At 38.7% G+C, this 25,126-nt stretch overlaps 1 protein-coding gene across 2 annotated transcripts in view; it reads right to left on the bottom strand.

Moving 5' to 3' along the window:
- Positions 1-25,126, bottom strand: part of RASA2 (RAS p21 protein activator 2) — a 119,765-nt gene that overhangs the window by 33,395 nt on the left and 61,244 nt on the right. For both annotated transcript variants that reach the window (XM_070433527.1, XM_070433528.1), the window contains exons 6-9: positions 16,490-16,573; positions 14,768-14,840; positions 10,212-10,288; positions 9,142-9,243 (exon numbers count right to left, since the gene is read on the bottom strand). In XM_070433527.1, the coding sequence (XP_070289628.1) occupies positions 9,142-9,243; positions 10,212-10,288; positions 14,768-14,840; positions 16,490-16,573 (336 nt within the window). The remainder of the gene's footprint in view (positions 1-9,141; positions 9,244-10,211; positions 10,289-14,767; positions 14,841-16,489; positions 16,574-25,126) is intronic.

Here is a 25,126-nt window from a genome sequence, read left to right as displayed (position 1 = left end):
TGTGATGGTAATGAGCTGAGCATCCAAGTTGGTGAGGTACAAAAACAGCTAAGCTATAAAAAACTAAACCAAAAGTCATCTTAATATTTAAGGTGAGGACAATTCATAAGTAGCAGACTATTAATTTTCAGAGGCTTAATATTGGTTATATATTGAACTAGAAAGCTATCAATAGATTTTTATACAAAACCAAAAAATATAGATAATACAAAAATTAAGATCTCAAAGAGTTGAATAAGAGTTTGCGGGTTTAGAAAAATTTTTTTAAATTCAATTATTATCAAAATGATTATTTTTTTACCAACTAAATTTAAGAAAGATGCATTTAGTTAAAATAGACACACTACACAAAAAGGCATACATGATCTTGCTGTAAATTCTTTTTTAAAAATTTATCTTTATTGTTAAAAGTATTATAGATGTCCCTTTGGTAGTTTGTTTATTTATTTTCCCATTGACCCTCTTCACCCTGCCCCTGCCTCTTGCAGGCTTGTTGGAAATTCTTTATGCAAAAATTTGAACTTATTTTTTAAAGAAAATTAATTTTTAAAAGTTTATAAATAGATTTTTATTTTATTAGAGTAACCATGTAACTACTGAAAATGTTTATTTGTAAAAATCAGATTTATGTGATTTTTTTTCAGTTAAAAGGCAAAAAAAAATAAAAAGTAAAAATAGAGACAGCTTAAGTATCCATGGAAAGAAAAATGTTTAGAAATCAAGACACTTGTAGGACCAAAACCTGAAATCTAATAGGTACTTTCAAAATATTTTATTGTCCTATCTATTCCTTGAAAAAAAAAAATCATTTTTTTCAATGAGAAGAGAGCACTTCAATTTTCTTTTAAATAATATTTTATAGGCAAAGGCCACTCAAATCTTTGATGACAGCTTAAAACAGTATTTTTTAGTTTTAAACATATTCAAAAATATATATGCCAAAGTACAAATTTATTATAGTACAATAGAGGCCCGGTGCACGAATCTGTGCATGGGTGGGGTCCCTTGGCCTGGCCCTGGAGATCGAGGTCTATGGGGGGCCAGCTGGCAGGAGGAGGGACCCCAGGAAGTTGGCCTGCTGCGGGGAGGGGCTGTGGGAAGTTGGCTGTGGGAGTGCACTGACCACCAGGGGGCAGCTCCTGCATTGAGCGTCTGTCCCCTGGTGGTCAGTGCGCATCACAGTGACTGGCTGACCAGTTGTTTTGATTGTTCAGTCGTTAACAGTCGCTTAGGCTTTTATATATATAGACTAGTGGCCCGGTGCATGAAATTCATGCATGGGCGGTGGGGGGGGGTGTCCCTCAGCCTGGCCTGCACCCTCTCCAATCTGGGACCCCTTGGGGGATGTCCAATTGCTGGTTTAGGCCTGATCCCACAGTTGGACATTCCTCTCACAATCCCTGACTGCTGGCTACTAACCGCTCGCTGGCCTGCCAGCCTGATCGCCCCTAACTGCTCCCCTGCTGGCTTGATCGCCCCTAACCACCTCGGCCCCGCACCTGGGACCCAGGATTCCCTCCTCCAGCAGGCCGCAGGCACCCGGGACCTGGGCTTCCCTCCCTCTGGCTGGCCACAGGCACCCAGGACCTGGGCTGGCTCCGCCCGGGCCAGCTGCAGCTGCAGGGGACGGTGGGCAGGTGGCTTCGCCTGGGCCGCAGCCGCAGGCGCCTGGGACCATAGGGTGGGTGGCTTCTCTGGCTGGCTGTGGCCCGGGACCACAGGGCAGGCGGCTTCTCCGTCTCCCAGGCCACAGCCAGCCACAGGTGCTGGTGCCCGGGACCTCCGGCAGGCAGCTTCGCCCAGGGCCCAGCTTTGTCAGGAAGGACATGCGGATGGTCATCCAGAAGACGTCCAGCCTAATTAGCATATTACCCTTTTATTAGTATAGACCATGGTGTGCTTTTTTCTCGCCATATTAACCAAAGTAACTGTTGCTTATGTATTAAAGTTCTATTCCTGCTAAGTCTAGAAGCAGCCTCAGAATCCATCTCACTATTCATCTTAAGTCTGATGCTTAGTTGATCAGAATTAATACCTGAGGTGAAGCCTCTTACTGCAGATGTATCCCAGAATGTATGGCATCCTCTCTGCTTTATGATCCAGCTAATAATACATTGCCTCAATCATGTTGACTGAGGTCATTTGCCCCTTTTAGTTTCTAGTAGTAGATTACCATCTACTGCCTAGGAAGCAAAATTGACTTTCTCCATGTAGATCGCAAATAAGATATTTTTCTCATCAATAAAATTTCATTCTTTCAGCATGAGTAGAGTAATTCTGTCAACAACATATTGAGGTAGTAACAGTTTGTAACAAATTGAGTGAATTATTGTTTCAGGTACTGTGCTGTGTCATACACAGATCTCATTTTATCTTTGCAACAACTCTATACAGTAGGTAGTATAATTACACAGATGGGAACACTGAGGTATAGAGAGATCAGGTAACTTGACCAGTAAAACCTGAAAGTGGCTGAGTCTGTTTCAAATCCATGAGCCATGCCCTTTAACCATTATACTCCACTCAGTATTGTGCTGGAGCCTGCTTTTACTGGCTAACAAATTTTCAGGAATTTTGAAAGCTGGTTGTTAAACATGGTCAGTATTAAAAATTAAATTATATAATCTTAAAAGTGAATACATTACATTAAAGCCAAAGGTAATACATACTCTAAATTCATCACTCCTCAATTATTTACTACACTTTACTTTTCTGACTCTTGACATTATTTATATCTTTTGGGTCATTCCGGTGGAATATAATAGTGTATTACTGCACGTTTCTCCTCAGCTCTGCATTTAGTGGCATCACATTAGCAGCCGAAATCAGCCATAGATAGAGAATTTATGCCAAAGAAACTGGCCGATACTATAAATCAGGGTTTTGTTTTCTTTGCGAGCCAGTTGTTAAACATTTAGCAGCACAACACTGGCCACATTGGTGGCGGTGGTCTTGTCAGAATGTGTTATATTATGCAGATGAAAATCTATTTAAACAGACTTGATATAGATATTTTCAAAGATGGAAGAATTGTCCCTGTCAACTATTTTAGTTGATTCGTATCTTCACTGATTATCATCACTGCAAAGTTTTCAGTCCCCACATGGATTGATGGATATATGTCTTGCCCTGTCCCTGTCACCTCCCGTTCTAGCTTTTGTTACCTTAAGGACTCTAGTTTTCCATTTCTATGTTTAAGTACCAACATTACTTGCTTAAAAATATAAGCTTTTAACATTGCTCTCTCTGTTCCCTATCCTTCAGATGAAAAGTGGAGTTGGGTCGGGGCAGCAGAGAGAAGGGGAATATTGGAGTAATGACTGCAGTGGGAGAAGAGGGAACCTATCTCCCGGACCGCAGGCGCTGGTGCCTGGGACCATGGGCAGCCGGCTTCTCCAGCTGGCTGCAGCCTGGGACCTCAGGGTAGGTGGCTTCTCCGTTTCCCAGCCACAGCCAGCCGCAGCCAGTCACAGCCAGCCACAGGCACTGGTGCCTGGGACCACGGGGCAGGCGGCTTTTCCAGCTGGCTGCAGCCTGGGACTACGGGGCAGGCAGCTTCTCCGTCTTCTAGGTTGCAGCCAGCAGCAGGCGCTGGCGCCCGAGAACGCTGGCGGGCGGCTTTGCCTGGTGGCTTTGTCAGGAAGGACGTCTGGATGGTCGTCCAGAAGACGTCTGGTCTAATTAGCATATTACTCTTTTATTAGTATAGACTAGAGGGCACAGGCCGGGCTGAGGGGGGTTCCTCAGCCCGGCCTGTGCCCTCTTGCAGTCTGGGACCCCTCAGGGGATGACCACCTGCTGGCTTAGGCCTGCTCCCCGGGGGATTGGGCCTAAGATGGCAATCAGACATCCCTCTGGCAGCCCGGCAGCCCTCGGGGGATGTCCACTTGCCAGCGGGGAGCAGGCCTAAACTGCAGTTGGACATCCTTAGTGCTGCTGAGGAGGCAGGAGAGGCTCCCACCGCCACCGCTGTACTGGCAGCCATCAGCCTGGCTTGTGGCTGAGCAGAGCTCCTCCCATGTGAGAGCGCCCTGACCACCAGGGGGCAGCTCCTGTATTGAGCTTCTGCCCCCTGGTGGTCAGTGTGTGTCATAGTGACCAGTCATTCCCAGTCTTTCTGCTGTTAGGGTCAGTTTGCATATTACCTTTTACTATATAGGATAGAGGCCTGGTACACGGGTGGGGGCTGGCTGGTTTGCCCTGAAGGGTGTCCCGGATCAGGGTGGGGGTCCCGCTTGGGTGCCTGGCTAGCCTGGATGAGGGGATGATGGCTGTTTGCAGCTGGTCGCACCCCCTTCAGGGTGGGGGTCTCCACTGGGGTGCCTGGCCAGTATGGGTGAGGGGCTGAGGGCCATTTTCAGGCTGGCGGGTGACTGAAGCTCCCAACCTCTCCCTTTTTTCTTTTTTTTTTTAATTCTGGGATTTATTTACCTTCTATGGCTGTCACTGGAGCTGAGAGCCGGCTTTAGCTCTGAGGCTCGGCTCCAGCTCTGAGACCTCGGCTGCTGAAAGCAGGTATCTGGGTTTGTTTGGCTTCTATAATTGAAACACTGCTGCAGCTCCAGCTCTGACAGCTGAAAGCAGGTTTCTGGGGTTTGTTTAGCTTCTATAATTGCAACATTGTTTCTTAGAGTGCAAGCTCAGAGCCCAGCAGCGGCAGGCGGGGAACCTTGGCTTCCTCCTTCACTGGAGCAAGCAAGCCTCCTGTTCGCTTCAGCTGCCTGGCTGCTGGCCGCCATCTTGGTTGGCAGTTAATTTACATATCTCACTGATTAGCCAATGGGAAGGGTAGCGAAGTTACGGTTAATTACCATGTTTCTCTATTATTAGATAGGATTAGTTAAGAGCACAAACTCTGGGGTCAGAGAGTGTGGTTCAAATCCCAAACTGTGTGACCTTGAGCAAACTGTTCAATCTTTCTGTGCTTGTTTTCTTATCTGTTGTTAAATAAATGGATAATAATAGTGTCTAAATGATTTAATCCTTACAACAACTCTAAAGAAGTTACATAAGTAAAGCACTTAGAATAATGCCTGGTACACAGTAAACACTATGTAAATGTTATTTGTATACATATAACTGTTACCACTTAAATATATAAATAACTATAGATAAATGTAGTTAGTTATATTATCTATATAAATGTGATTTATTATTTTAAAACTTTGTTACAAAAGGCTCAATTTAAATCACCTGAAGGATACCTCGTAAATTAGGAAATTTTGTATAAACTAGAGCTAAAGGGAAAAACCTTAAGATTTATTAAATAGAGGCTATCTGGCATGCCTAAGGACTAGGGCTAAAAAAAAAAGAAAGATCTGAAATACATTTTTCCTAGTTTTTGAATAAAGTTTTTCAGTTTAAAAGAATAAGAAACAGGAAATAAAGATAAATTATTACATGAAAGTGTCAGTGAGTTGTTCTACACATATTTTTTTTTCATTCACAACTAAAGAGGCATGAAAGTAATCCTTACGCTCTCAGGTAGTTTTGACAGCCCCTTAATAGAATTACTAGTAAATATCAGCATTTGGAAAGTTTAACCATAAGGTCTGTATAATTGAAATTGAGGTAGGCAGGCAAAAACTATAATTATTCATTCATAATGCTATATAAGCTAGAAAATAACTGCTCAAAGGCAGCTCAATAATATGAATATTTCTGATTCCATAAAGATAACCCTTATCAATGGATTTTTACTAAAATAGGAGATTAAAGGTTAGGTGCTCAAACTGGCAAAGTAGGAAACCAACTCATCTCAAATTAAATATTAATCTACTTTCAAGTATGTATAAGTATATATTTATTGTATGTTGAAAAAAACCATTTGTTTCACTATTTGAATCTTACTTTCAAAATTAAAAATTATAACATGAAAATATATTTATATCTATTTTCTTTTCTTAATGTACACTTTTAAATCATTTGGGTGCAAATTGTTGTACCAATCTGTATAATTATACAATAGTTTTACACACATTAAGTTCTCTGACATTGAGGTAACTGGTGAAATGTGATTAAACTACATCCTTTTTATTTATAGTATTCCAAACAAAGGAATACTGGTACAAAAAAAAGAGAAAAAAGGATACAGAAACTCTATATGTACTGATGCAGAATAATGGTAATGATAGCAGCAATAACTACAATGGTAAGAACATGAGCTATGCCCATGGTCATAGTACTTGCAGCTCACTTTATTTGAACTAATTCCACCCTTTAACAACTTTGGGGTGCAGGTATTAATTGTGTTACCCCTATTTTATAGCCAAAGAAAGCAAGGCAAAGAGGTGAAGTAATTTGTCCAAGGTCACACCGGTAGTTAATGGCAGAGATGGATTTGGACCAAAGCATTTGGTTCCAGAGTCTATATATATTTTTTTTCTTTTAGAGAAATAGGCTTTAAAATACACACACACACACACACACACACACACACACACACAGTGGGGCCTTGACTTACGAGTGTCCCAACTAATGAGTTTTTTGAGATACCAGCTGTCTCTCCCCGATTTTTTGCATTGAGTTGACAGTAATTTGAGTTAACGAGCTCCTTAACGAGCTCGGTCTCCGAACGAATTAAACTCGTAAGTCAAAGCCCCACTGTGTGTGTGTGTGTGTGTGTGTGTGTGTGTGTGTGTATATATATATATATATATATTGATTTCAGAAAGTAAGGAAGGGGAAGAGAGAAATAGAAACATCAATGATGAGAGAGAATCACTGATCGGCTGTCCCCTGCACACCCCCTACTGGGGATTGAGCCCGCAACCTGGGCATGTGCCCTTGACCAGAAACGAACCCGGGACCCTTCAGTCCACAGACCGGCGCTCTATCCACAGATCCAAACTAGCTAGGGCCAGAGTCTTAACCATGGTCAGAGAGATACCAAATACTTACTGAGATTCTACTAAATTGATAAGTGAAAAAAGCAAGGTACAGAATATGTCCCTTTGTGTAAAGAAAGGGAAAGAAGAATATATGTGTATTTGCCTGTATATACATAAAATATTTTCAAAACTCAAAAACAGTGGCTGCCTCAGAAGAAAGAAACTGTTTAGCTGGAGGACAAAAGCAGGTGACATATTCTACTTTTTGAACTGTGAACCATGTAAGTATATTACTTATTCAAAAAGTCAAAATAAAATTCTAGTACCTACATAGGTTCAAGTTAAAGTTAACTAATATCAATACTAACAAGCTAATCTCAACATTTCATAGAAGTTTCAGAACAAAGAACACACATAATTACTATGGAACTGAAGAGCCAAGAAAGGAATGGGAAATGACTGAATCATGTTTAATTTGAGGATAAAATCAAATTGGAACCATCAAAAATCAGTTTTCAGACAAGGATTATAATAGATAAATACTAAGTAGAAATTCTATGAAAAATCAAATTGATGCTTTTAAAACATTACTGATCATTATTCTATATCTTTCTTAATATCAAGATTAGAAAGAATATGCCTGAAGACTTATAAGGTAAATGAAGCTTTTCTTGAGTATTCCTGCAGTTGCCATCAATCCCACAAGGGGATGCTATAGCTCTACAACTGACAAAGGAGGCTAAGAGTTTAATAATTTCTACTTAAAAGGAATTTAATTTCTACATTACATCTATGGGAGCATAAATAAATTAGCAGATGTCCCTATTTCATACTAGACAAAATTTAGCACTTATACTTTGGCAAGTTATTTTAAAATACTATTGGCAAAAAAAAAAAAAATCTATAGGAATAAATTTAATTTCTGTTAGTGTTCTTCCATCCTGCCAAGGTAGTTGGACAAAGTTCTGCCACATTGGGAGGGCCTGCCTGGAGATAGTCTTACTTAATATACAGGCTAAGTGGCACATTTCACTTTGAGGGGCTCTGGGAGGCACAACTTACTTTTTATTTTGGAATGAGTAGTTTGGCATATTATTTTAAAGACTAAAAAAACTGAGTTTAAAATTTTCATTTTAAAATGTACAGAACTTTATGGAAGGTGAAAGAAGACATGTGGAGATGGGGGCGGGTGGGAAGGTGACAAATGTTTATTAATTTTTCACAGTGACTAAGTTTAATTTTTCCCTCTTCTGTGAATGCATTTTAGAAATTATAACATACAAAATGCCACCATAAAGGCCAATAAATCTTAGATTTGTATTAGCAAGAGCTAAAAAATAAAAATTTTGAGAGTCTAAAAATCAGTCTTCAAGGGATAACTGCTTGAGGACAACAGAGTCCAAAGGGAAGAATGTCTGATGGCCAATCAGGAGAGGCAGGCTCTTCTAAAGACAAACGAGACTGGTGCCCATGGTAAGAAACATCTAAACACTCAGTTTCAACTCCTCTTTCAGGCAACTGAAACCGAGTTCTAAAAAGTGGGCCTTAAAAGTTTAGTAAATGAGAAAAGCATGTTCTTTCACACTCAGCTGAAACCCAAGTCTAGCATGAAGGCTGCGGGGCAACCAATTGGGAAGGACTGGATACAGAGCTTCCAAGTACCATAAACAGAAAAAATAATAGCTGCACACCAATTCTGCTAAGGAAGCTAACATCAATTTAATGCCTAAGCATTAAGTTTAGTTTAACATCAGTTTAATGTCACTATTAAGAGTCATAAAAGGTAAAATAATGTTGTGACCACCAGAGTCCTGAAAGTGTATTAACTGAATCAGCTCAATACCCAGACCCTAGACATTTAGAAAATAACATCAGGGCCATCTATAGTGCGTTTCAATGGGGTGTGGTGAAGAACCACTGGTTAGATCCCATAAACAGCTGATTCCCTACAACAAACCCTTTGCCTTCAAACATCCATAGTTTTCATGACCATTAATGAAGCTTCTCAACTGCAGATGTTAATTTATGACCAAGCATCGTCTTATGTGGGCAACTCTTATGTGATGTTTAAAATGTTTTCCATTTCCCCTTAGAGATAGGATTTAGTTTTTAAACAGAAAAATATCCCTAGACAATTCAGTACTTTTGTCTCAGTACCAGAGGTCAATGTACTTACATTTCTGCAACAATAAATTACTGACCAGATCAATTAATGTTAATGATTTCGGCTTATTTCATTATGATTATTGTAAGCATTTATTTGCATGTACAGTATAATACAGAGAGTTCACTAGAATGTTTGTTTTCTTACCAGGCTTGATGAGAGGTATCATTTCTTAACACGTTCACAGGAACCTTAATCTCCCCTAGGAAAATATCTTGGACCAGGTTTCCATTGTTCCACAAGTCAATCCTGAAAATTTAAAACTGGCTTTATTTGTTTGCAAACAATGCTTAAGAGAACACACACCACCAAATAGCTTCAAATTACTTTGATTTGGATTATAGCATTAATTTTACATGCTTAAAAGAGATGTTAGCATTGTCATATACCTCACTATCTAAACTAAGAAAGCAAAATATTGCAGTAGCTTTTATTTATAAGCACAGAAAGTAACCATTTTAAATAGTCTAAAAGAAAGAACTTAAGTTTCTTAGTTTCAAAGTCTAGGTTTTATTTTAATCTGTAACAATAAGGACCATAGAGTTACTTTGTTGAATTGGAGAAAAGAAACTACAGTTTCTCAATTAGAATCAGTTAATGTGTAAAGATAGGCAATTTAGAAAAACATACTACCTGATCATTCCAAACATGTGATTAACACATCCTTTAGATGAACACACTGTTAACACCACACCTATACATGCATTTACAAAAACTTTCCCCTTCCAAACAGCACAGATATTTAAGATCTAGGAAATGGCACAAACTTCAAACACATGCACCTGTTGAATTATCTTACAAGACTTCTTACCTCACTGAAATTTCTGTTAGACAGCAGATATGTTAAGAAGAATAAAAACATTATTTCTAAATAGGCTAATATGTAATTACTTTTCTATATTTTTTTTGCATCCATTATGCTATGATTCAGAAATTTAAGGAGAAATTAAATTTGAGAAAATTTTTAAAATATAATAAAATAGGTGAAAATTAGTTCATCTTTGTTTATAAAGACTATTTCTATTATAAAGACTGTTCTGTCAAGAATCATATTTTGGAAAGATAATTTGGATTTAAGTTAGATGCATGTTCCTCTAAGTTCCATCAACCAACTTGCTAAAGAGAATTCTATTAAGATTGGTTCACCTTTTCCAGTTAAATTTAGGATTTTTTTTGGCACAGAAAATAGAAATTCTGTAAAACTCCAAGACACATACCTAATTTCTAGCTTTTCAATGTCCTCCTCTTCTACCTGGAACTGGGATTTTCTGGTGTAACTACTGGATCTGGTTACCTGTAAACAGAATATTCTAGTAAAAAAATAATTTGAAATATCTTTTTCCTACATGAACTTAAATCAATCACCTTTAAAATCTTCAATTTTGTTTATTATAAACAGAGGAAAATGCCTAGTAATATTTTACCGAAAAGCTAATTTCAAAAATAGCCATGGAAGAATAAGGTGGTGTAAAAATAGCAAAAGTAGCTCTGGCAGGGTGACTCAATTGGTTGAAGCATCATCCCATACACCAAAAGGCTGTGGATTTGATCCCCTGTTGGGCACATACTGTACAGGAGGCAACTGATGGATGTTTGTTTCCTCCCTCCCACCCTTCCTCCCTCTGTCCCTCCCATCCTCTCTCTCAAATCAGTAAGTATATGAGGATTAAAAATTACCAAAAGCAACCTTGCCTCCATACCCTTCCTTATCAACTCAATATAAAGCAACATCAGGTTCTCTGGCTCATCTGTAATCTGTTGGTGACTCAATGAGTGTTGTATTTCAGTGAAGCTGCATTGTCCCGTATTTCTCAAGATACCAACGCCACCCTTATACTTCCTTCTCACATTTTTACTGAAAATATCAAGGCCATTGGCAGGAACTTCCTCAACTACAATCCACCTGAACATGTCCATTCCCATAAAGTCCTTTCTACTTGTGAGTTTTCTCCCTTTTCTTCTCAACAAGATAATATGATCCACCTCTTTTCTTAAACTACTCCACCCACACGTAATACACAGTAAGCATTCACTTTTTTTTTAAGAGAATATTTATTTGGTAAATCACAGAGGTAGAAAAAGTAATTCCTAGAAGAAATGGGCTTAGGAAACAAGTTATAGAGCAGGGGTGGGGAACCTTTTTTCTGCCAAGGGCCATTTGGATAGTTATAACATAACTAGAGGCCCGATGCACGAAATTTGTGCAACTGCCTCAGCCCTCACAGCCCCGGCTTCGTCCAGACGGTCATTCTCCTATTTGGTCTAATTAGCATATTAGCTCTTTATTATATAGGATTGTTAATATAATTGACTTAATATAAACTTATGTTGCTCTGAAAAAAGCTCCTAGAGTTATTGAATTTCGAGTCCAGCCTATGGTTGCCTTGGCAGGGCCAGGCCAAATCCCACAGGCAGGACGGTCCCCATCCCTGTTGCCAGAAGCCAATTCTAGCATGTCGTAATTGCAAGAGTTTCATCAAAAGGTTGATGGAATTTGGGGACTCAACAGGGTTGAGTCATACATGTAGTCACCTGTTGGGAATGGCTGAGGGCATTTCCCCAAACCTGAATAGGATACATTAAACTGATTGTTGGCTGTCAGACAGCTCAGGGTATCTTAATCTACATGTTATTGCCTCCTACTGGCCAAACACCTGAACAGCCGTAGGCTAATTCCCCCATTCTGACAATGCTGTGTATACCCTTTGAAGTGTATATCTCTGCCTCACCTCAGGACAAGTTGTGTTAATAAAAATCATGGGGTCCTGAGATGAGGAGAACTTAGATCTTAGTTTCCTTTAAACTGGGTTCCTCTGACCCCCAAATGCCTTTCAAAATTATGCTTCGTCTCTGGACTCCTATTTAACCTACGCACAGCCTTTTCCAGATTCCTGAACCCTTCTAGATGCCGGGACAAGAACCCCGGCACCTGTTATAGAGGTAAAGGGCAGGCCCAGGGAGTTTGGGAGTCAGGAAGCTAAAAGTAAGACACCTGGGAGGGTGGGGAGGAAGGGGAAGGAGAAGGGAAGGGGAAAGGCTCTGGCTTGCTCCCAGGAGGGAGAGCGCACTGGGTCCTCTTTCCTAAGGGTTTCAAGGGTTGAGATTTTAGGGGAGATTCCGGGGAAAGATCCTAATAGAATATTCAGCAGCTTTCCAGGTATGTCCTTTTAGGGTTGTGGTCTCTACTAATTGATTTAATTACAGCTTTCTTTACCAGTTTGTTAATGTCACTCAAGGCTAAGAAAAATTCTCCCCTTCAACTATAGTCCCTTTATCGCCTTCCTTTCTCAGACAAATATCTGAAAACTGTAAACCATCTTCACAGCCTCCACTTCCTCACCACCCACTCACTACAGTAACTCTTCATATCTGGCTTCCTCACAGGTCACCCGCCTAAAACCCTGCTCTTAATCACCAAGTCGGATGATGGGTTCTTAGTTCTCACCTTCACTGACCCCTCTATCTGAAGAAGCAATCACACAACTGTACCTCCTTTTCCAGAAACATTCTTTTCTTTGCGGTGCCCGGGCACTATCCTGACAACCTTCTGCTCTCTTGCCTCTTCCTCTGGTACCTCTTTTTCCACAGAACCTACAACTATGGGTTTTCTCTAAGGTTTTATTTCTTATTTTGTCCTAAGAGCTGCAAGTGCTGCATAGTTGACAAAGTGCTTTCAGATCTATTATCTCCTTTGTTCATCAGATCACTGCTCTGAAGCAGGCAGCTAGATTATCCTCATCTCAAAAATGAGGAAGCTCAAGTACAGAAACGAAGAGACGTGATCAAAGTTGAATACCGAATGAGTGCCAGAACTGCCTGTCTTCACTTTTCTCCTTCACTGTGTACCTACCTCTACTCCCTGCCTTTCTTGACTCTCTGAAAGCAAGTCTTGAGTCTTTATTTGCAACTATCCCCCGTCTTAAGTTTCAGTCATAAACTGCTTATTGGAGGATTTTACATGTCAGACCTCAAGCTAATTATTCCCCAAAATGAACCACTTGTTTTCCTTCTCTTAATTTTTCTATTTCTCCAGATATGAAATCATGAAGACAACAGTTGACTCCTCCCTTTGTCTTTTCTTCTATAACTAATTCACTATCTTGCCTTTGCCATTCCTCTTCATCTGTCCCTTCTTCTCTATTTCCATATTACTCTCTTGGATCAGATCTACTTCCTCCCCACCTCCCTACCTTTTTTAATCACAGTCTCTTGATCTCTGTTCTCTCTCCCTCAGCCATTTGGCCTGAAGATCATGGTTAATTCTTCCTCAAATACTGCATTACTCTTACAGTTTCCAGGCTCAAAAACATTCAATGGCTAATATTTAAGCACTTTAGGCAGGCACCCAGGCCTTTGATTAGGTGGTCTTACTCTTTTTTTGTTGTTGTTGTTAATCATCACCTGAGGATATTTTTCCATTTTTTTTTAGAGAGAGTGAAGTGGAGGGGGGAAGACAGAGAGAAAGAAACCTCGATATGAAAGAGACATATAGATTAGGATATTTTCCCATTGTTTTTAAGAGAGAGTGAATTGGAGGGAGAGAGAGAGAGAGAAACCTCGATATGAAAGAGACACATCAATTAGTTGCCTCCCACATGTGTCCCGACCAGGGCCAGGGATCGAGCTTGCACCGAGGCACATGCCCTTGACCGGAATCGAACCAAGGACCCTCCAGTCTGTAGGTCGACGCCCTGTCCACTGAGCCAAACCAGCTAGGCCAGTGGTTCTCAACTTCTGGCCCTTTAAATACAGTTCCTCATGTTGTGACCCAAACATAAAATTATTTTCGTTGCTACTTCATAACTGTAATGTTGCTACTGTTATGAATCAGAATGTAAATATCTGATATGCAGGATGGTCTTAGGCGACCCCTGTGAAAGGGTCGTTCGACCGCCAAAGGGGTCACAACCCACAGGTTGAGAACCGCTGTCTTACTCTATCTTTTTAAGCTTAGTTCCCATTATTCCCTTACATAAACCTTCCAGTCAAATTATTACTTGCTGTCTTTGGACACAACTTTCTGTTCTACCTCAAAATGCTCCTTCTCTGTAATACTCTCTTTCCTCTGACTTTACTAACTCAGCTGGAGCAGAGCTCATCTGGTCCTCAATATCTACTTCATGTTACTGCTGCATGTACACTTGCATGTGTGTTTGTGTCTCTTGCTCCACTAGCAGACACTGAAACTTATCTTTATAATCAGCTCAACAAAGTCCCCTTTGAATGAACGTTTCAGGCCTAATAGGTATGCTTGGATATAACAAGCAGGTCAGGTCTTGACTTTCAAAGGGCCATATGCTTGCTCCAAGTTGCCCCTTCCTTTTCTCTAGGCTAGATGTAACAACCATTAATAAATGTAGAACAACAGAACTAAGTTGTTCTGACTTCACTAGTGGTATTCAAACACTACTCTGCAGAAGAGTCCTGTGGCCACTGTCTGTCAGGTGTGTGTGCTGGGCACGAGGGGGGGGGGGGGGGCGTGGGGGGGGGGTTGGCTGATGTGGGGGGATGCACAGAGAAGGGTGTGATATTGAGGATGACTGGCAAGTGGGTGTGCCCCTAGAACTCTCCATCCCCAAATCAATCAGAGCTCTGCCTTCATTTGTTTTATATATTGAGCCTCAACTGCATTGCACCATGGCTCTCCTGCTTTCGGAAGAGGACTGCTTAGTTACATTAGTTGGTAAAATGATTACTCTGGCAGTAATTTGAAAAAAAAATTAAATCAACATTCAGTATTAAATATTAAAATTTATATAAAACAGAAAGTTACCTCAAAATAAAAGATTTCATTAAACTGTGGATTGCTTGTTTTCTTCTTTACTTTTGTCTTCTTTTGGTCATTCCTGTTCCAATGTGGTAGAGTTTTACCTTGTAGAACTTAACAGCACACAATTATAAAACATGCTATTTCCAACCAAGGAGTCTGACCTCTGTTCAGCTGTTAAGATGCCTCAGGGAAGACTGCAGTTTTAAATATTACTGGGGGGGGGGGGGGGGGGCAGCAAATGAGGCGTCTAAAAATTCAAATCAAAGAATACTCAAGTTTTGTGTACCTAATATATAGCAAAACTGTATGATTCTCTCTATGGCTATACCAGATTGACTGCCAAGCTTATGTCAGGGGTTTTAATAACACATTCTAATATATAAACAACTTAGAATAAATGGCAGAAGGAAGACAATGAGATTCAGAGTGCCTTTATCTATGTTGAAAATATCTGAGAAACACAAAAAGCATTCTTAACTCAGCTTACTTCCTGGGCTTCAGCTACAATGTGACTTTATAAAAAAATTTATTTATTTATTTAGAAGTAATTATAGGTTCAGAGAAGGTTACAAAAAAATAGGGAAGTCCCACACAGCCTTTCCCCAGCCTCCTCCAAAGTTAACATCATATACAATTATATTACAATATCAAAACAAATAGTGATTTTCTATAAAAAAATTCATATGCCAAATAGTTTCTATCTGTATGTCACTAAACAATTACACTTAAGAATTTGCCTAACAGGTATAGACTACAAAGACAAAAACCAAAAACAGCTCAACCAGGTTAAATATTTTTAACACACAAAATTAAATTCCTCCGACAGCATGAATGTTATAAGACTGGGTATCTATCTCCTTTTAAATTTAAAACCATATATGTTAATAGCATACCACTGTTTGAGTACCCAATAAATACCAGGCATGGTGCTAGGTATTTTACACACATACACAAATTTTTTCAAGTGACTCACTGGTGATTTTCTAAAAAATAAGAATACGTAGAGAGCTTGGGACTGGGGAGAAGGAATGTGTGTCTGTGTGCTGAATGTTGTGTTTGTGTAGGGGGAATATTGTGCTCTGTTTCCTGATTCTAAACCTTCCAGTTGTAGATAAATTTCAGACTAGTCAGGCTCTGAAAAAAACCATAATGAAGTTATAAACTACCAAACAGTACAAAGTGCTACAGGTTTCCCTTAAATCAGCCTGATTAAGTTAATGATTCAGTGGGTGCACTACATGTCCTGGTACTTGAGCACTTTGTCTACACCTCGAATTCTCTCAGCACAGATGCTGTGAGTAGATAAGGCAGTTTTGGTCCTAAGCTGCTTTCTAGGTAACAATATGGAAACTGCCTTATTCTGAACTGGTCTTTATCAAAACAGAATTTTACCTGCATAAAACCTAAGACATTTGCCAGTAGGAAGGCTGATGATGAATAAAGAAAGTGAAGTTTATGTTTTCAAGTACATTTCTACCACTATAAAACTGATGTTCCTTCCCCACAGCCTAAGAGTCTGGCAGATTTGAAATGATATCCATTTTCTTTCTATAAAAATAGGACTCGGTTGTTTACAAGTATATAATAGAACTCACTAAAGATTTTTCTTTCAAAGCCTTATTTTGTGTCACAAATAGCTACTTAGCATTTGCTCTTAGAACCTTAATTTATAATTCTTACATCAAACTTTAAAACTTAAAAATCTCATAATTCAATAAACATTACCTAGAAGGGCCCACTAGAGAAACTGTTGCATAAGGGTCACAGCTTTGTCCATTTATGAGAGGCAACCCATGGCATGCCTTGATGCTAAGGGAAGAATAAAAGAAAATTAATATGTAATATTCAGGTTAGGCAATATAAGACATTATTTTTAAATACAAATTAACATATGCAAAGAGTTAAAATTATTTTCCACATGCTTGGTGTTATACAACACCTACCCCAAATATATGCCTGCATTTATTTATGCTATAATTCCAAAACAGGATTATACAATCAGTACTGAGACTACCAAATAATATTTAGCACACATATCCTCACTAAATATCTAACAAGGTACATTTTGTGGTTTGACAATATATTAAAACTGCTGTGGCTTCTAAAAAGGAAAAGAAAGCGGTGTGAACCTTAAAGGCGAAACTACAAAACTTAGCCAGATCTGTGGCAGCACATCCTCTGCTAAAAGCATGAATGAGAAACAAGGAAACAACTGTGGTTTCCACTTAAAATCTGATTCATAAAGGAACTACACCATGTACCCGCCAGGAGGGGAGAAATCCGGCTTTGTGGGCCCTTTGACCTCCTGGGTGGTCCAGGGTATCCTGGCCTTTCTCTGGAAACTTCCATCCCGCTCTAATGCTGGTTGTACCGTGAGGACCCACATTGGAACCTGATGGAAAGGCCTGTGCATCACATGGAGCTGTGATTCATTGACTTCACAACCCTATTCCTGACAAGTACACTAGACCTGTGATAGGAATACCTTCCATTGGTTTCAGTGAATATGTTTCTTAATGGTGCATATTTTCAAATTTCATATTTGTTAGATATCTTTAGGAATTAAAGGGGCCAAGTCAATACTTGAAAAATGGGAAATGTAGCTTGGCCTCTTTTCCTTCAAACTTATCCTGAGCTACCCTGTTAAATAAATTTGTGCTGCCAATTTTTTAATGTTCTACTCTCATAGCAACAGGCTGTGATGTCAGAGGGTTATTTATTATAAAATTGATTAAAAAATATGCTAGGCTGTGAAGCAGAAAGCTCTGATTTAATTGCATGTTATTCAACAATCATGTTATGTAAATAAAAATAGAAACAGATATAGAAAATAAAAAACTCAAAATAACAACAACAACAAAATCTGATTCATATATGGAGGGCAAGCCCCAGATGAGTCTGTATGTAGCCTTTTATTCTGATTCTCAGCAACAACTCCTGCATCATTCTGTTGAAAATGTTTTAAACCATAAAAACCAAGGCATCTAATCCACTCCATGGGTAACAGCAGTTGGTATTTAGAGAGATCACAAAATCTGACTCAATGACTTGCTCCTCAAATTTTCTCACAAAATATTATTGAGTTCATGAATTCAGTTTAATATCTATCTGCATTTCCTAATGCCTAAGAGAAATTCGTCAGTGCTGCTGAGAAGTATTCTTCATTGAAAGACGTGGGCTATTGAGCAACATCCTCATTTCTCTCCACAACCCACAGATCATATATGTGGTGAAGTACAAATGGTGTACTGCCGAGTAAAGAAAGAAATGATAATATGACTCATTTCTATTAAATTGGTATCAAAAACAAATTTTAAAAATTTCTGAAACTAACCAAAGAAAGCACAGGCCAAGATAATGATTCTGGTTATTAATGTTAGGCTTAGGTACAATCAAACTTTCCCACTGTACATACTGTGTGAAACTTACATTTCTCAGGCTAAACCTCAGAATGATACCTGATTTTTATATAGCATTTGCAGTTCACTATGCATTTTCACAAAAGCATTCAATTCTCACAACTGCTTTGGAGTATCAAAGAATACCATCATGCCATTTTAAAAAAGAAGGCCCAAAAATGTTATGTCAGAAAGTAACAAAATAAGGCTAACAAGGTAACACAAAATTTGTAAGAAGTGGGCCAAGACTCAACTTCTACTTTCTTACTTGTGTCTAAGGTCTAGCATCCTTCTACATTTCTCCGGTGCCTGAATACATTGTATTACTCTCCTTGTAATACAAATGTGTCTCATGTAAACACTAATTATGAGAATCTTAATTATAGAAATTTACTATAATTTTATGAAGTATAAAAAACTGAGAAAAATGCAGTATACAAAGACTTCTATAATACCTCAAAACAATGATATTTATAAGTCTATAAAAATCATCAGAAATATTCAATTTTTAAATGTAAGAGTTTAAAAATTGAGTTTTGTGAAAAACAAGTAATATTATAAATACAGATTATTTTATTTGCTACATATATTATGAAATACTATGTTTCTAATACATAGGATACAACTATTCTTCTAATTAGTAAACCAAGTAGTTTCATATCATAAACCATAGATGAGCAGAAAATGTTGAAAATGACCACCATAGTATACATTATCTTATATCTTGTTTATACATCAGATATAAAACATTTGATATTAATACATTTATTTTTAGAAATTACAAAGGAAAATAAATTTAGTCCAAACTAGTTTATAATATAGAGTGATTTGAATCTTTTCCTTGGATTTTTTTTTAACTAAAAGACAAATGTTAACTTCTTCATATAGCCAAGATGAAAGAAGAGGAAATAGATTTACCCTCCCACTAGAAAAAACTTTATTTAAAAAAGGACAAAATCAGTAGCACAGGATAGTCATTTCTGAGGAGGGAATAAACAAGGTGAGCCCTCCAAATGTCCCAGCTTATAGTTATACAGTTTTCCTGGGAAGAGGAGGGAGAATTGTCAGTTGGGGAAGGCCAAAGTGACTTGAGTTTCCAGGGCAGAATGCTGAAGGAAAGAAAACTCCACACAGAAAAAAAACCTCCAGAAAGGTACAAGAATGCTGAGTGCTGATAAGCATACACATATGAGGAAACTACCAGAGGCTTGGGAAAGAACCATTTGAAAAGAGCAAAGGGAACAATTCCTGAAGCCCTCAAGTGGCTAGAAAGAGGTCTAAGCAGCCACAGAAAACTGGGTGCTGCCTCAAATAGTGGGAGAATATAAGCCCTAGACAAAAGGCCAACTCTTGTTCCATCTAGTAAAGCTTAAAAGCAAAACACAAAAGAATTAAACTATTTCCAGGTAACTTAACTGAGTCCTTAAGTATATTCACGGGAATATATACAAAAATATCCAGCAACTTCACAAAGTATAGTTCCAACAGAAAATAAGCAGAAACACAAAGAATCAAAAAAATATGACTCACAATGAAAAAGAAAAACAAATCAATAGTAACAGGACCAAAAATGACATGGATGATAGAACTAGTAGATAAGGATATTAAAAATCAGTTATTATAACTGCATTTCATATGTTTGGTATAGACACAGAAGACAGTAAAAGTTTAATTAAAAATTTAATTAAAAATGCAAGTCTAGAGATGAAAAACACAGGCCTCACAAGAAAAACACACTAAATGGGAGTAACAGAAGATTCAATACCGCAGAAGAAAAGATTAGACACAAAGACAGAGCAATAAACACATATTAAAAAGATGTGTAAATGGTCTAAACATGCCAATTAAAAAGCAGAGATTTTCAGATTGAAGAAAAAAAGAAAATTATATGCTACCTATAAGAAACTCACTTTAAAAAAATAAAATTAGGTTAAAAGTAAAAGAATGGAAAAATACATACTATGCTAATACTTAATCAAAAGAACACTCAGTATGTATATGGGTAATAGCAACCCAAATGTCCATCAGTAGGGCTCTGATCAAATGAGCTATTGTAAATCTTTATATTGGAATCTATGCAGTTGTCAAAAAGAGTAAGGTAAATATTCTCTAATTACTCTGACATGGAGTGATTTTCAGGATATATTATTAAGTAAAAAAAGAAAAAGTTACAGAACACTACACTTTGTGTAAGAATTGAGTGGAAAATGTAAATGTATTTTTATTTATATACTAGAGGCCCGGTGCACGAAATTCGTGCACTGGGGGTTGGAGGGTCCCTCAGCCCAGCCTGCCCTCCCTCACAGTCTGGGAGCCCTCAGTGGATGTCCTACTGATGGCCCAGGGAGCAGGCCTAAGCCACAGTCTGGCAGCAGAGGCTTAGAGCAGGTGCCCTGTGTGTGTGTGTGTGTGTGTGTGTGTCCGCTGGGGCCTGCTCCCAGGCGCAGCGGAGGCTCAGAGCAGGCACCCTGTGTGTGTGTGTGTGTGTGTGTGTGTGTGTGTGTCTCCACTGGGGGCCTGCCCCCAGCCACACCGCGGAGGCTTGGATCAGGTGCCCCTCTGTGTTGATCCCTCAGGCTCCTGGCCGTGCCTGCGTGTTGTTCTCTCCCTTGAGTGGCAGCCAGGGCAGGCGGGAAGCTTGGCTTCCTCCATTGCCAGGGCAACCCAAGCCTCCAGCTCCGTGGCCGCCGCCATCTTTGTTGGGTTAATTTGCATACTCACCCTGATTGGCTGGTAGGTGCAATGGAGTGACACCAATTTGCATGTTTCTCTTTTATTAGTGTAGATGTATGTATGTGTATTTGCTTATATTTTCAAAAATAATGGGGAAAAAGTCCAAAACTTTTAAATATAAGAATAAGGAAGCTACAGAGTTGGGAATGGATGTGATACTTCCCCAAATATATCTTATATAAGTTCTGACTTTGGAAACATAAAAACCTTTACATATCAAAAGTAAAATTAAACTTAAGAAGCAATCCTTAAAAATAAAAACCTGAGAAACCACTGAAAAACAAAAAAGAATTAATTTCAAGGGACTAGAACACAGTATTTGACTACATCCTTAGTGACATATATTCTTAGAACAAATAACAGAAAGATCTCTTAAACTTCATTCAGTAACTAACCTACCTGTCAGTGGTAATATTGGCAATATTACTTTAAATTTATTTTTTATGTCTCACAAGATATAGAACATAAGTAATTATGTTAATGTTAGAAATTAAGATTTTTATTAAGAGGGAAGAGATACAAATATAAATTATAGTTATATTTAGAATGTGAATTAGAAACATTAAAAAAGGAAGAAAGATAGCCAGTCAAAATGGCTATACTAACATCAGACAAAGTAGATTTCACAACAAAGAGTTAGAGGGTCATTTTATAATTATGAAGAGTTCAACTTATCAAGGGGACATAACAATCCTAAATGTTAAGCTCCTAACATCAGAGCTGCAAAATAAATGAAGTAAAAACTGATAGAAATTCAGGGAGGAAACAGACCTGATATAATTAACATTTATAAAAAATAGTCTTTGGGGGCAAAAAACAAGTCTTGGTAAATTTAAAAGTATTCACATCATACAAAATATGTTGACAACAGCAGAATTAAATTAGAATTCAACAACAAAAAGATATCTGAAAAATCCTCAAATATTTGGAAATGAAGTAACTCACCTCTAAATAATCCATAAGTTGAAAAATAAAATAAATTATAAAGTATTTTAAAATGAATAAAAATGAAAATTCATATTAAAATTAGTGAGAGGTAGCTAACTTAGAAGAAAATGAATAGCGCTAAATACATTAGGAAAGCAGAAAGGTTTCCAGTCACTGACCTCAACCTCCATCATAAGTTCACATGGTACATAAGAGCCTCAAGATTTAGCTCTAGCCTACTTCACCAACTTCGGACCAATCTTTGACTCAAACTACACATACTAAGTAATATCAAACTGCTTTTAATTATATACACACATACACACAAACACTCATCATGCTGATTCTTCAAGACAAATGTTACCTTCTTTTTTCATTTAGTTGTTTCAAAAATTTAGTGCCTATTAAGTGTCAGGCAATGGGGTGATGAGGTGAACAAGACAAACATGTTCCCTGACCTCATGGAGCTGAGAGTCCACTTGAAGGAGTAGATGATAAGCAATAAAGAAAAAAATAGTAATGACAAATAGTGGTAAGTGTTATGAAGGAAAAAGAATAGAATGGTCTATTTTAAAATAAGTGGTATTTAACCTGAAATCTAAAGGGTGAGAAGGAACCAGCTAAAAAAAAAAAAAAATGGTCAAAGGGCATTCTAGGTAAAAAGAACAGCAAATTTCTGTAGAACTCTAAACTGGAAGAGTATGTCACATTTGAGGAATTGAGAGAAGGCCAGCAAGCATAGGGACTAGACAAAGCATGCCGCAAGATGAAATCAAAGAGGCAGGCAGGGTCAGAACATGCTGGATCTTGTAGGCCAAGATAAGGGACTTGCACTTTATTCTAAATGCAATGGGAAATCACTACGTGTTTGAGCAGGGGAATGACATAATCTAATTTATGTCTTAAAAGATTACTCTGGGTTGCTATAAAGAGAATGCATTGCAGAGTTGAAGACTGATGAAGAAACTACTGAAATAGTCAAGGTAGGAAATGATTGGTAGTTTGAAATAAGGACATCAGTAGATATTATTAAAAATTAGAAAATTCATGAACTATTGTATAGAATCAATAAGAAATGGATCCAATGTGTGAGACTTTAAATGCCTCCCAGAATTATGCCTGGAGCAATTAGGTGGATGGTGATACCGTTTGGTAGGCTGTGGGGAGGAGCTGGATAGATATGGCAATCAGTACTTCAGTTTTAAATGTGTTAAATTGCGATGTTGTGAAATATCAAAGTGAAGGTGCCAAAAAGGCAGGTAGACATATGAGTTTGGAACTTAGAAAAAAGACATGGGTTGATTGCACAAGGTAATAAACACATTTTTTAAACTTATCATTTGAAATAATGACTTTCAAAAAGTTATAAAAATAATATATAGAGTTCTTGTATACCCACCATCCAATATTAAGATTTTGTGTAACCAAAGTAGATTTATAGAAACAGGAAACTAACATTGATACAATGTTAGTCTATAGACCTTACTCAAACTTCACCAATGTCCTTTCTCTGGTCCAGGATGCAATATAGGATCTCAATTGCATTTAGTTGTCACATCTCAGTCTCCTCCATTCTAAAACCGTTCAGTTTTCCTTCTTTGCCCCATGATCTTGCCAGTATAGCCAGTTCTTTTGTAGAATATTCCTTAATTTAAATTTATCTGTCTGATGCTTGCTGCTCATGATTAGACTGAGATTATGCATTTTGGTGTCTTTCACAAATTCATCATACAAGGAGGTACTGGCTGTCTCATTACAGATAATATTAACTTTGATCACTCAGTTAAGGTGGCATCAATCAGACATCTTGTGTGGATATTCTTTGAGACTATGCAGATAAGCTATTTGTCATCACACTTATGCCCACTTTTTTAGCAACTATAGGTGATTTGTCCCTGCACTAATTATTATCGTAGTGTTTGCCAATGATGATATCTATTTCTATCATTTGCCCTACATTCAGTAATTAGAATTCTATTACAAGGAAAAGCAGTCCTTTCTCCCCCATGTATTTATTAATTTACTAGAGGCCCGGTGCACAAAAATTTGTGCACTCAGGAGGGTCCCTCAGCCTGGCCTGTGCCCTCTTGCAGTCTGGGACACCTCTGGGGAGGTCCACCTGCTGGCTTAGGCCCGCTCCTAGGGGGACTGGGCCTAAGCTGGCAGTCAGACATCCCTCTGGCAGCCCGGGAGCCCTCGGGGGATGCCCACTTGCCAGCGGGGAGCAGGCCTAAACTGCAGTTGGACATCCTTAGCGCTGCTGAGGAGGCGTGAGAAGCTCCCGCCACCACCGCTGTGCTGACAGCCATCAGCCTGGCTTGTGGCTGAGCAGAGCTCCCCCTGTGGGAGCGCACTGACCACCAGGGGGCAGCTCCTGCATTGAGTCTGCCCCCTGGTGGTCAGGGTGTGTCATAGTGACCAGTCATTCCCAGTCGTTCTGCTGTTAGGGTCAATTTGCATATTACCCTTTTATTATATAGGATAGCAGCACTGACTCATAGATATTTATTTTATTCTACAGGTTTTATAGAATAAACCATCATTATAGTTTTTCATTTTGATGCTCAAATCATCTCAGATTTGGTTATCTGGAGCTCCTTCAAGTTGGCTTCAATGTCCTTTCTACATGCCCTCATTATTTTTTAAGCTCTCCCTTACTTTCTGACTTCACAGATGCTCTGGGTTCATCTTATATTTTCTCTGCCCAAGCCTTGAAATTAGCCACTGCTAAAAAGAAGTCCAAGTTCTTTTTACTGGTGCAGCTCTGACTAATACTGTAACCATTAGCCACTTGTGGTTACTTAAATTTAATTGAAATTAGACAAAACTAAAAAATTAGTTTTTTAGTAGCACTACCCATATTTCAAGTTTTAATAGCCACACACATAGCTAGTGGCTACTGTACTGGCAGTTAAGATACAAAACATTTTCATCACCACAGAAAGATCTACCAGACAGTATTGATTGGAGAATGCTATTTAGAAACCAAAATATGGGTGCTAAGTATGCTCATTGCTACTGCGGTGACACTGTTTCTAAGCCTTCTCAGTGAACTGAGCTAGTGTGTAGACACACTTACATTTATTAGATAACTAGAGGCCCAGTGCACAAAATTCATGCACGGGTAGGGTCCCTAGGCCTGGCCGGCGATCAGGGCCAATCTGTGGAGCAACTGGTGGGGCAATCAGGGGGCCCCTGCTGGCACCCATCTTGGCTGGCCTGGGGCCTGCGGGCAGCTCCTGCATTGAGCATCTGCCCCTGGTGATCAGTGGGCATCATAGCAACCAGTTGTTCCACCATTCAA

This window comes from Myotis yumanensis, unplaced genomic scaffold, assembly GCF_028538775.1.
Source record: "Myotis yumanensis isolate MYYU_CA2020_CCGP unplaced genomic scaffold, mMyoYum1.0.hap1 SCAF_14, whole genome shotgun sequence".
Lineage (NCBI taxonomy): Eukaryota > Metazoa > Chordata > Mammalia > Chiroptera > Vespertilionidae > Myotis > Myotis yumanensis.
This window is presented reverse-complemented; position numbering and strand designations above follow the sequence as displayed.